The sequence below is a fragment of the Mesocricetus auratus genome, unplaced genomic scaffold (assembly GCF_017639785.1).
Source record: "Mesocricetus auratus isolate SY011 unplaced genomic scaffold, BCM_Maur_2.0 contig_4660_pilon_obj, whole genome shotgun sequence".
Taxonomy (NCBI): Eukaryota; Metazoa; Chordata; class Mammalia; order Rodentia; family Cricetidae; genus Mesocricetus; species Mesocricetus auratus.
In genome coordinates, this window is record NW_024434361.1 from 1 (window position 1) to 13760 (window position 13760).

At 41.5% G+C, this 13760-nt stretch overlaps 1 protein-coding gene across 2 annotated transcripts in view; it reads right to left on the reverse strand.

The window, feature by feature from the left end:
- Positions 1-8: 8 nt before the first annotated feature.
- Positions 9-13760, reverse strand: part of LOC121138596 (HEAT repeat-containing protein 3-like) — a 33329-nt gene continuing 19577 nt past the window's right edge. The window contains exon 8 of one of the 2 annotated variants that reach the window (XM_040741262.1): positions 9-1545. In XM_040741262.1, coding sequence (XP_040597196.1) covers positions 1496-1545 — 50 coding nt within the window. In that variant the 3' untranslated portion in view covers positions 9-1495. The remainder of the gene's footprint in view (positions 1546-13760) is intronic. The other variant, XR_005875517.1, reaches the window with a different exon arrangement.

A 13760-nucleotide genomic window follows, 5' to 3' on the forward strand; every position in this document is an offset into this window, starting at 1 on the left:
TACAATAACTGCCAAGCACAGAGATTGCCACCTTTGGTTATCAAGATGGCCTCATGACAAAGATCAACACTCTAGACACCACCACTGGAAGCCATGGCAGTCCCTTCCTCACCCTGGTTCTCCAGGCTAGTTAGGGAAGTTGACTTTTCTTTCTCCATGTGCCTCCCAGCCTGCCCTTTGACACTGACTCCCAGCCCCAGTCACCTGTTGTTCCTGTCTTGGTCATTAGCACCATTTCTCCAAGTCTCGAGTCTGAACTGAACCTCTGTAATATCACCCAAGCTCACGTACTGTGTGGAACTTTCTGCGAGCTTTGGACTTTGGGATCTGTGTGGTGGGGCAGGGAGTAGAAGCCCTGTTCTGAAACCGAGGCCTCTGGCTGGTGGATGAGTCGGAAGAAGACTGCCTTTGACCGAAGCAGGTCAGGAACTTCTTCATTTCGGAGCTCCCTACCCACCCCCTACATCCCTGCCCTCCCCCCTGTGGGCTTTTGTTCCCCCTCAGGGAAAACACAGTGATACTGATATGAATAAAACAGCAAGTAAGTTTTGCCACCAGCACTCACGACTACGGCAAAGCACCTACAGGCAAGCCCTGTAGGGTAGAATCCCAGTAGCACCGGTATTCCATCCCACCATCACCTAGCAACGCTTCTAAACACAGACAATCCTACCACTGGGACAGCATAAGTCAGACAACTGTGACAGATCAGGCATTCTAACCATGCTTAACTGCCTATGTGCAAAACCTGATCCCTGAACTATCTCAGCCTATTGTAGCCTTCAAACAACAGAGGCACTGAATAGCCAAGCAGCATTTGCTTAGGAACCCTTGAGACTACACAGGTTGAGTCTCCACGTGCACTTTCCTAAAACCTGCCAGTCACATTACCCTTTGCCTGACTTTCCTTCTGAGGCAAATGCCACCTAACCCCCACTGCTATCTACAAGGGTGAGGTGGGGGTGGGGGGTTAGCACCACCAGGCACAGAAGATGACTTTAGTGACTCCAGAAGCAGTGGCAAGAGTTACTTCTTTGTAACTTTCTCAGTGGAAACATGTGCACCAGAGGACATGTGAATCGTTTCATCGAAACGTTTCATCATGGTTGTGCCTGATGACACACAAAGCCATCATGCCCCATGTTGCCTGCCCCATTTTCTGCCCTTTGGCCCAGTTTTGCCTTCCCTATTCCTTGCTGTCAGATGAGTCTCCTTCAGTTAGGAACTGATGTAACATTTTCAACATTTTAATTTTTTAATCCTTTAGCCCTCGTGGGTCCTAGAACTCCTTTTGTTCTTTTGTTAATTATGTCAATTTGAAGTTTGCCTGAACGTGAGCCTAGAAAAGAATCAGTAAACAGTGGTCAGCTTCCATGGTCTCTGCCTGACTTCCTACCGTAAGCTTCCTGTCTTCAGCTCCTGCTTTGGCTTCCGGTATAAACTGAAATGACCCCTTTCCTCCTCCAAGTTAGTTATTGTCATGTTATCAGGTCATTCATTGTCTCTGGAACACCACTGTTGGTGAGATCTGGGGCATTCCTCCTGCTACAAAACATAAATGAAAAGGGAAACTGGAAAAATATCCAAATGTACATAGGATAGGTTATGACAGTAAATTAAAATATTAGGATGCACCCTAGCTGCTACAACATTTAAGAAAGACAGTGCAATATCAGTTGTTTCTGCATAGGAGCCTCGGAATTCACTAGTAACAGATTTTGCCCAAGTTCCCAATGTCAGATATGAATTTTCCCTGGTAGAGTGGACTTCAGACCACATCAGAAAGTTGGCTCTATCTATAACTAACTACTCTGTGTCACTGTTGCATGAGCTGGCAGATCTCTCCTTATACTTCAATTATGAAACATGCAAGATTTGCAACCTACTAGGAATTTTACCTTAACTCTCCTGGGCAGTCTTAGTATCAACTTATGATACACATGAGATAGTTCATAGGGTGGAGACAAGCTTTATTTACCCAAGTCCTGCAACCAAAGCATATGATGCATTCAGCAATAGGATCTTACGATCTAGCTCTGAAAAAAAACACCCAAGAGCAGTGGCATTGACCTTTATACTTTTAGGGTCTTCTGTGACCTCTGATCAAAAGCTTTAAGGAGGTGAGCCACCTAAGCACTGGGAGATGACCCCCTATCACTTGGAGTCTCAACAATCTTAAACCTTCTGGGAGCATCTGTTTGCATTCTTCACAAGATATCTTTGTTCATTCCTTAGCATGTACAGGCCCAAGCTGTTGTAGAATTCTCCCAAACACCTTAGTTGCTATATCACTTGTGCCTTACTCAACCAGAAAGTCCACAGCTACATCTGACCTTTGTATCCTCTGTGAACTAAGCACCCATGCTTGATCTTTCAGGAGCAACACTTAAATGGATTTCCTGGTTTGCAAACACTCAGAAGTTAGCAACTTATCATCTACATAATGAAACCTTTTACAGACACAGGACAGCACAATGTCCTGAACCACCATCCCATAATGAATAGCAAAATTACAAATACACCCTGGGCGAAGGTCTATTGTTACCTGTTCAGACCAAGTTTTAGGCAATCATGTAAGTTCAAAACTAAGAAAAGATGAAAGTCAAACATAAGCAAGGTCTAAATCAGTGTGGAAAGAGTTCTTCCATTTGTATCAGTTGTTTGGCTAACGTAAATGTTGGGTACAGTATTGTTGCTAGGAGATGTTAACATAATTATTTCCTCATGATTATCAGTCATTCCCTTTCATCTATTTCACATCCATATCCTAGAGCTCTTCTGTTCAGCCTCTTATATTTCTCCAGCCAGATGAACACATGAACTCAGTGAGGCTGGCTCAAGCGTCTTCCTCCTTGTCACAGCCCTGAGGTGGGGGAGAGGCAAGAGTGGTGAAGCCACTCTCTTCCTTGCTACAGCTGCTGGTTCCTAGGTCAGAGGTCATCATCTGTTGTGGGCAATTTCCTTTCTGGTCCTGTCTATGTAGAGTTCTGTTGGCCTCTTGTACCTAGATGGGCATCTCTTTCTCTAGGTTTGTGAAGTTTTCTTCTGTGATTCTATAGAAAATGTTCTTTGCTCTGCTCAGAATCTGAACTTTCCATAGTGTCCCAGAGATCTTACATGTTCTTTTCAAGTGTTTTCAATTCATCATTGACATTTACTGAATAATCTGATTGCTCTACCTTGCCTTCAGGCCCAACACTCTTTGCCATCTGATCCATTCTACTGGTGGAGTTTTTACTTGGCTTATTGGATTTTTCATTTCCAGCTTTGTTTAAATTTGGCATTTCTTCAGTAATTCTGTATCCTCATTGAATTCTACTTTCACATTTTTGCATTGACTTTCTTCTTTCATTAAGTTTTTTGTTGTTGTTGGAGTATAATCATGTCCTCTTTGAGTCATTTGTGCATCATCATATTAATTCTTCTGAATTTTTATCTGGCAGTTCTAACAAGTCACTCTCATTGGAGTTTGATGATTATGAGCCTAGTATCTTTAGGAGGAGACATATTCCTTGGATTTTCATGCTGTTCTTCTTCTGTGGAACTTATACATGTGGAGCTAATTGGGTGACAGTGTGGGCCAGTGGTGATTGCTGGCTTATCAGCCCTAGGAGCTAAAGGAGCTGCAGGAATTTGAGCCAGGGCAGGGACTCCTTCTGTTGACCTAGTCCCTACTTTCATCTGAAGATTCTGTCCTTGCCACTGCACAGGTGATTTGGGTTTCAACTTAGTTCTGTCTCTGAACTTGGGGGAACATTTTAGGTTAAAGGCTCTTTTCTTCTGTAATTGGCCAGAAGGGAAATTCATATTCTCGAGAGGCAAAGGAAAATTAATTCATTCTGGAACGCCACCTGACTCTCTGTAGTATGCCCATACATCTTCCTTCTGTATGCTTCTTAGTGTGTGAGTCCAAATAACCTGGCAAGACTTAGGAGTACACGGGTCAAATTAGAACGCCCTCAGAGTTCCCCGAATTAGTTTGTTTGAACACTTGCAATAAGCCAGTTTTAGAGCCAACAAATGAGTGAGCAGCTTGATTTCACCAGGATGCAGAAGCATTCAAACACAGATTGGAAGAGACTGCCTCCAGCGGAACAGTAGCCAAAGTCATCTTTGAAATAACGTGTCTGCTAGAGCTGTCTTCCCCGGGTGCCTTCCATTCTCAGGCGCATGTCCTCCTTCTGGCCTCTGCCTTCCATTCTCAGGCGCATGTCCTCCTTCTGGCCCTGCTCCACTGTTTCTCCTTCTCCTATCCTGCTCTTGCTCTTTCCTTTTCTTCCTCCTCCTCCTCCTCTTCTTCCTGTTCCTCTTTTTCCTCCTCCTCCCACTTCAGATGTTGTATACCCCCACATTTCCAAGCTGCAGGGTTTCAAGGGCCCCTCCTAGACACTCCCTCCCCCCTCATCCGCACTGCTATCTTAGTGGTAGATTCATTAGACACTCAAAATACACACATCCCCTTCTCCTGAAAGGGCATCATTTGTATGAAAAATAAAGCATTTAGAGAAAACAAAAACAACTACAACAACCAAAACACTTGGATTCACATCTTGATAAATTCATTTCTTTTTTTTTTTTTTTTTTTTTTGGTTTTACGAGACAGGGTTTCTCTGTTTTAGAGGCTATCGGTCCAGCCTGGCCTCGAACTCACAGAGATCCGCCTGCCTCTGCCTTCCGAGTGCCGGGATTAAAGGCGTGCGCCACCAACGCCCGGCGATAAATTCATTTCTAAATGAATTTTCACCATTTCCTAAGATTCCCAAATTCTTCATGTTAAAATGGCAAATGGTAAAGAATGGCATCCAGAAACTTAAAGGCAATGAAAATCATCCTATGGCAGCTTCCAATCAATCCTAATGCCCATGTCAAGAATTCTTGGATACTGTGTGCTGAGAGAGAGAGAGAGAGAGAGAGAGAGAGAGAGAGAGAGAGAGAGAGAGAGAGAGAGAGAGAGATCTGCCTGCCTCCTCTGAGAAATTACAGAAAGGGAGAGCAGCAGTAGGGAGAACTTGTCTCTTAAAGGAACATTTGCACCTATGTACTGAGCCAGGGGATGGCTCTGAGAGGTCCCCATGGGGCAGGGTCAAGATGTGCCTGAATGCTAACAATGTCCCTGAACCATATTTAAATCCATGATTATTCTTCTCACACCTGAACTGGTAGATCTGGCTTTATTTTTTAATTTATTTTTGGTTATCAATATTCTCAAAAGATGTAGGTGACTCTCTTCACTGTACATCAAGTACATTAAACTCACATGAGTATAGCCTCTACCTTTCAAGACAATTAGCACTAAAGGACTAAAACCTTTCTGGAGATAAACTGCAACCTTGTCAAACTCACTTAAATACTCAGGGAACCTAATGCCTCCAACCAAAGAGGTAATGGGGATTGATCCTACAGGACTCTACCAAGCAAAAAGGAATGTGTGCTTGGCAAAGACAGGACTGGCCATAAGAAAGATATGCTATCCACAAACTCCCTGATACAACACATCCTCACCCGATCTAAGCATGTTTCAGAAATGCCCACACATGCACAAGGCCCATACTGACAAATAGAACATGTTCACTTTAATATACAGCATCATCAAACACCATGATGCATTCCTATCCTTCCAGCACTATACTCCCTGGCTGACCATTTTGTTTCTGACACAGCTGGCCTCAAACTCTTATGGAACAGAAGGTAACCTTGAACTTCTTCCTGATCCTCCTGCCTCTACTTCCCAAGTGCTGGGATTACAGGTAATGTGTCACCACATCTAGCAAGTGTGGTGGCACATATCTATAACCCTAGACTTAACAGGCAGAAGCAGGCAGATCACAGCAATTTCAAGAGAAGCCTGGTCTACATAGGGAGTTTCAGGACAGCCTAAGCCTGTCTCCAAACAAGACCTGTCTCCAAAACCGATAAATCACCCGTTTTCAGCCTGTGGGTGATGACCCTTTCACAGGGACTGCATATCAGATATCCTGCATGCAGGGAATTTGCACTCTGGTCTTAACAGTAGCAAAATTAGTCATGAAGTAGCAATGAAAATAATTTCTTAGTTGGGGTCATCACAACATGGGAAACTGCATTAAAGGGTTGCAGCATTAGGAAGATTGAGAACCAGTGAGATAAATGAAGAGAGATGACAGATAATGACCTTTTGGAAATTTCTAAAGCAACATAGAGATTTACACTAAGCCATAACGAAAGGGACTCCCAGGACTGGAAGAGAGCATCCCAGGAGGCTGTAATTTTTCCTTTGTAGAAAGATCTATCCATGGCTCGTGGATGGAGAGGAGGGGATGGCACCCAATAAGTCTAGGAGACTCAGTTTGGAGAATCTCCATACTGTTTTCCTCACAGATTCAATAAATCGCTGCTCAGGTCACGTTCTTGTTTACAATTTTATGTCCAGTGCACTATGTAATCAGTCTTCAAGTTCATTATTCAGGTACTTCCTGAGGCTTCACCTTCCTGCCAACCCGGACCTCCATCTCCTTCCACAGGCAAATGGAAAAGGATTGGCACAAATGATTCTTTTGTTCAAAGGATGTGTTTGTCACTTCCCAGATATTGGACATGCTTGTTATGTGGTTTTTTTTCAATGAAACAAGAGGCCTGCCTTTTAGGGAAAAAATGATTTTCCAATTTCATTACAGTTTTCATGCATGCTAAGCACAGAAAAAGAAGGGAGAAAAGAAGAATAGTGGGTCAAAGCCCAGATGGTTACATTTAGAAGATACCTCAGATAATAACCATTGCAAAAGTGTTTGATGCATTTAAAAGTAGAAGTAGTAGAATAAAACTTTGTGTAAATGGATTTTGAAAAACTGGAGATACTATGTTTAGAAGTAGAATTGCTAACCCACCTCTGAGAGCAGTACCAGGTGTACTTGTTCAATGGATTGAGGAGGTGGGGGGGAAGAAACTGCAAAAAGATCCATTAGTGTGCTAGATAGTTTTAGCTTACCCATCACCCCGTATTTACATTTCATTTAGATTTGCAATACTGTATATATTGTACATACTGGACAAAGGAGTCCTAATTTTAGTTTGTAGGCATTAAAGGGTATGCCAGTGTATGACAAAAGTACAGTTAGTAAAATAGCCAATTCTGTATACTCTGTGTTAAAGACATACAAGGTTGTATTCTGAAAGTGTTAGGTGCCAGTGTCATGTGATACAGTGGAGATGGGAGACCAGAATGCTCTTAGCAGAAGACACTTTGAGATCTACCCATTGTTAAATGCATGTGGTTTCAACACTACTCTGTATATAGGGGATACATTTATGTCCTCATCTGAAACATCTAGACCTTCTAGGTATTTAGAAGTGCACAAAGTATGTTAAAGATACATGTAGTAAATAATACATGTTCTAGTTTGTCCTGTTTAAAGTTGTGGTGAAATGCTGTCCTTTGGAAATGGAATGCTAAGATCACTTCTGAGCAATATAGTCTTGTGCTGGTTTGGGAGGGAGGAAGAAAGAGAGTGTATGAAGGGCCTAATTCTAACGTAAGCTTTGGTAATGCAAGATTAGCCATTATCCCTTTGTCTGTGCATCTTATTTGTGCTGTATACAGAAGATGACAAGTCCAAATATCAGCACTTAGTTTTCCTAGATGGTGAAGGGGCTGCCAGTATGTGATGGAGTAGAGTTAGTGAAAAGATGTGTTTTTAAAGTTGTGTTAAAATTCATAGGGAAAATGCTTAGGAAGTGGAATTGTTAATATCCCCCAAAAAGAAAATAACAGTTATGTAAACTGGGTTGAGAGAGATGGAAGAGGTTCTAGACAAGAACATTGCTATTTATAGGTATGTGCAGTTTATTTCCTGCAATGCACTGTAGGTATGCTAGGGAAACAAAAGTGTTATTGGAAACATCTAGTCTTTAGACTTTTAAGTGCATAATAGACTTTGTGTGGCAGATGGATCTTGTGAGTTACAGGCCAGCCAGGGAAACATAGACTTTGGCTCAAAACAGTAAGAAGATGTGCATAATGGACTGATGGTAAGGCACTTGCAACCCTGAGTTTTTGCTCCATGACTCACATGATAAAAGGAGAAAACTGATTCACTAATTGTCTTGTAGCCACCATACACTTACAGTGGCAAGTATGTGCCCACATGTACTAATTAATGTAAAAATGCACATGGAAGAAATAGAGGGTTAACACTTTCTAGAGATTATTATTTCATAGGAATGTTTATGGGGGTTGTTTGGAATTGTTAGACTATATCTTTGAGCAGATGATGTTACCAGGTGGAGATAGATAGGGAAAGAAGGGTAGGTGGCCTGGTGGTTGGTTCCACCAGCCTAGCCATTGTTCTGGTGTGCATTTCAGTTAGTGTGGAATGTTGACAAGTATTAGAGGACAAGTCCAGGGGCCCAAAGAAAGGGCTGTCTTCTGGGGTGGCCTTTGTAATACTGGTAGTAGAATCATTCTTGACTGGAGCTGTGCAGAGAAGAGGGATGAAGGAAAAGCTCTTTGCTGGGACCACCACATCTGGAAGACAGTTACATCTGTACCCAGGTATCTATACATGCATATGGGAAGATACCTCTATTTATTGTGTACAAAATTCATTACACAATATCTGAACTTCATAAATGTCCTAAGGAGAGCATAGGGTTAAAAGCATAGCTTCATATGCTGAAATAAAAGGTGACTCTTGAACATAGACTAGCTAAGCCATGCCTGGACAGTGTGAGTTAATTCATGTTGCTAGGTTGACTGGAGGAGCACAGAAAGGTTCACAGGGTGAGATCTGCAGCCCTGTGCTCTGTTGAGATTGACATCCTGAGGACCCATGCCATGGGTACATCTTCAGTGCTCCACAGGAATACATTTATTGAGCAGGAACACCTTCATATTTTAGTATATACATTTGATGATAAACTTAGGAATGTTGTACTTCATTGGTCTGCTGCTTTTTTGTTTCTCTCTAAGCTGAGCATTGAGGGAATGCAGAATCTTAATTGTAACTTTGTCAGTACATCTATCTAGAAGCCTGCTGCCATTTTGTCTTCTATGAAATTTTTGTTGCCAAGGAAGACAGGATTACACATTTATCTGACAGACTGAGATGGTGTGGCATATTCTTGGTTATCAAAATACTCATGTAGCATGGGATTTTTAGTTGGTGAATATTCACAATGCAGGGGAAAGCTTGGTACATACTGTATAATCTCAATTCCCTAAACATATGTACATTTTCAGCATCTGGAAGGACACATCAAACTGAACTGCTTGTGACTGGGAGACTGTTCTTAGCTTCTTGTGTTTTGTTTCCTGTAATTCACATGCTACAAAATAAAAGTTTCTTTTAAAAGCTTTAAAAAATGGGGACTGAAAAATGCCTCGATACACTAATCTGACACCCATATTTATATATTTTCTGGAAAATGTATTTACATATTTATCAAATTAAGAACCTAAGGATCAAAATCCCACTCTAAGCCACTGTTACTGTCACCATAGTCTGCCATTGGTTGTGCAAGCCAAAAATTCCTGAAAATTACCAAAGTGGTCCCTCGGAGAGGGCACTCAGGTTTAGGCTCCAGGGATGCCGAGGGTTGTGTCTTCACATAAACCAGTAAAATGATCTAACATGCACTCTTCCATGTACAAGAGGCAACTTTCTCTCCCTCACAGAATCCTCCTCTCCCCATCTTCAACCTGATTGTCAGGTAAGGAATTAGCACTCAGCATCCTTTCTCCCAGATCACACAGCCACTGAAAGGGTAACAAAACTTTGTCTCACAGTCAGAGCCCAGGTTTCACATCTTTACCCTAAAGAAATCAGACCAAGCAGGGATGAGTTTGTAGCATGCTGGCAGTGTGTTTACCTAACATGTGAGAAACTCTGGGTCCAGATCCTGACACTACATAAAACTAGATATTGAAGAGCCTAAGTTTAAGGTCATCCTCAGCTACCACACAAATGGTTAGGCCTGAGCTTCGAAAGACCATGCCTAGTATCACATAGGCATTCCCTATGTGGACTGCTGCTTAAGATTATGGAAATAGCATATGTCCTGATGTGGTCAGAATCTCCACAGACCAATTAAAGTAATATTTCTAAAGCTTTCCAAATAGTACCAAAACCGAGAATGACTGTTCCAGGATGGAGACTGCTCAGCTGCTCTGTGAAGTGTCATAACCACGCATTCTTGGGTGTTTGCTTTAGAGATAGCAGATTGGATATCTTTTATTTTAGACTCCATCCAAGTTATGACTGCCATTCTTGGATTTTCTTGAACACCCATCGATTTTCTTTCACTGCTCCTTTTCCCTAAAAAGAAAATGGTGTGGTGTGTTATTTAAAATCGGAATCCAATGACCTATTCTGAGTTGGATACTCTAGTTTTGCATCAGTAGCACAAAGAACAAATTAAGTGCATGAAAATTAAGTGTGCTGCGGGAATGAATATGTGAAGTCAGTAATAACTGTTACAGGGTTCATATTTAGAGGCTGGAGAGATGGCTCAGTGGTTAAGATCACTTTCTGCTGTTCTAGAGGACCACGTTTGGTTTCCAGAGCCTGGTTGACTGCTAACATCTCCCGGTAACTCTGATTCCAATGGATACAGCGCCCTCTTCTGGCCTCAGTGGGTACAATCCTTCACATGCAGTCACATACCCACATTCAGTCACACACATAATATTTGAAAGTAAATTAACAATAACATATAAACAATTTAGATCCTTGCTGTGGTTTGGAAGCAGGTCCTGGCACATGCTAGGCAAGTTCTATACCATTCCACATACTCAGCTTTGATTTACACTTGTGTTAGTATTTGTATAATATGATAATACAGAAAACAATAAGGAGTTAGAGATTTTTAATGGTGAACAGTGAAACTTAAGAACAAGGCATGACAATAAAAGAACTTCTGAAAGTATTACCATCCCTCATTTCAAGCTCTACTACAGAGCTATAGTAACAAAAATCACATGGTACTGGCATAAAAACAGACAGGTAGATCGATGGAATGGAATCCAAGACCCAGAGACACAAATCCACATACCCATGGACACCTAATCATGTTCAACAAATGGTGCCAATATAACTTGATGCTGAAATGTAGAAGAATGCAAATAGATCCACATCTGCCACCCTGCACAAAACACAAGTACAAGTAGACCAAGACCTCAACATAAATCCAGGTACACTGAACCTAATAGAAGAGAAAGTGGAAATTTTCAAGAACACATTGGTACAAGAGACAACTTCCTGTACAGAACACCAATAAACAGGCACTAAGACTAATAATTACTAAATGGAACCTCATGGAATTGAAAAGTTTCTGTAAGGCAAAGAACACCATCAATAGGACAAAACGTCACCCACAGACTGGGAATAGATCTTCCCCAACCCCACATCTGACAGAGGGCTGATTTCCAAAATATATAAAGAACTCAAAAAACTAGATATCAACAAACCAAATAATCCAATCAGAAAGAGGGCACAGATCTCAACAGAGAATTCTCAATAGAAGAATCTCAAATGGCTGAGAAACACTTAAGAAAATGTCCAACATCATTAACCATCAAGGAAATGCTAATCAAAAGGACTCTGAGATTCCATCTTACACCTGTCAAAATGGTTAAGATAAAAAACACAAGTGACAGCCTATGCTGGAGAGGATGTGGAGTAAGGGGAACACTCCTTCACTGCTGATGGGAGTGCAAAACTGTAGAGCCACTTCAGAAGTCAGTGTGGCAGTTTCTCAGAAAACTGAGAATCAATCTACCTCAAGACCCAGCTATACTGGTCTTGGGCATATACCCAAAGGATGCTCAATCATACCACAAGGACACTTGCTCACTATAGCATTATTTGTAATAGCCAGAACCTGGAAACAACCTAGATGTCCCTCAATCAAGGAATTGATAAAGAAAATGTGGTACACTTACAGAATGGAGTATTACTCAACTGTAAGAAACAAGGACACCAGGAAATTTGCAGGCAAATGAAAGGAATTAGAAAAAATATCCTGAGAGAGGTAACCCAGACACAGAAAGACAAACATGGTATGCACTCACTCATAAGTGGATATTAGCTGTAAAGGATAACCATGCTACAATCCACAGCCATAGAGAGACTAGTTAAAAAGAAAGAGAAGGAAGTGCCCCGAGGACTCAGCAAAGGACCCTGGAGAAACATCAGACACTGAGGGTTGATTGCTCACTGAAGTCTTGTGAATTCTGGGAGCTACAGTAATGACTGGTCTAACATGAAACGTCCACCAGTGCAGCAGCAGCATGAAAGTTATGGGAGTACCCAATCTCTTCCTGATTGTATTTTAAATCCTACAAAACAAGGCCAAACTCATGCCTGCAACTGTTAATTGTTCACAAATCTATGGCTGGCTAGGTTGTAGACTCTAGAGGAAAACTAACATGCTAAATGGACATAGTGACCCAATTCCCTCTACATTCTTATCTTCATACCCATAGGTTAATGTATCTATCAACGTTCCTCGGTGAAAATTTTCTTTGCAATAGGTGGTGAATAATACAGTGACCCACACTGGCCAAGAGGCAGAGAATAAGAGACTGAGTGCTCACCTCTAACTGGGACATCTATACCACATTCCCTCCTTTATAAGTCCCAGGGACCATTGCAGAAGAGAAAGATGAAAGATTGCAAGAGCAATAGGTAGTGGGCATCTGTATGCAGAAAAACCATTTTCTGGACACAACAGGACTACTGCACACATGAACTCAAAGCAGCAATGACTACATGCACAAGACCTGCACACGATCAAGTCAGTCAAAATCCCAGCAAGAATGGGAGAAGAGGCTGTCCGAGGTAGTGTTTCTACTGCTATGAAACACCATTACCAAAAGCAAGATGGAGAGGAAAGGGTTTATTCAGCTTACACTTCTCCATCATAATCCATCACTTCTAGAAGAGATAACCAATGCTCTTAACCATTGAGCCATCTCTCCAGCTCCTATCTGCCTTTTAAAAACAGGTATCATTCACCTATAAATTATTCATGAAAAAAATTAAAACAACTCCCTAGTTCCAATCATGATCCTTAAAAACTATAAGGCCAAATGAACAAACTAAAATGACATAATGGAAATGCAATCAGAAAGACAGACATCAGGGAGGTTTACAGAACACAATCACCTAGGGCTGAGGAGATGACTCAGTGAATAAGAGTTCTTGTTGCCTAAGTATGATAATCTAAGTTCAGACCCCACATGTGACCCCCAGACAGGCTTTATTTGTGCAAGAAAGGTATCACCAGACACAAAAATAAAACAAAAAACATTAAAGATCCAAGTACTTATTCTTTCTTTTTCCCTATCTTTTTTCTTTTGTGGCATTACTAAGGATTGAACCTAAGGTACCATACAAGTGTTCTATAACTGGACTATACCCCCAGCCCTCGTATAGTATTCTACATGAAGTGTGTTTCTATCAAGTGAGAAGAAAGGAATTCATTTATAAAAGAAGGGTTAAACATAAGCTTGCACTTGCAAGAACATGAAGTAAGCTAAGGAAGAACCAAGATTCAAGAACTTGGGCAATGTGAAGAGTAAGGGTTCAAACGCTTAAAGTCTTAGGGGCACTCAGGGAGTTTAGCCAACCACTGGCACAAGAGATACAGGACATAAAGGATAGCAATCTCAGAGTTCTAATGCCCTGTCCACATGCTATGTGTCCCAAGTCCCTATCTGTCCAGGACCCATATATTTGCTCATCTACTAGCACAGTACCAGTTAAATCCCAAGAACACAGAAAAAA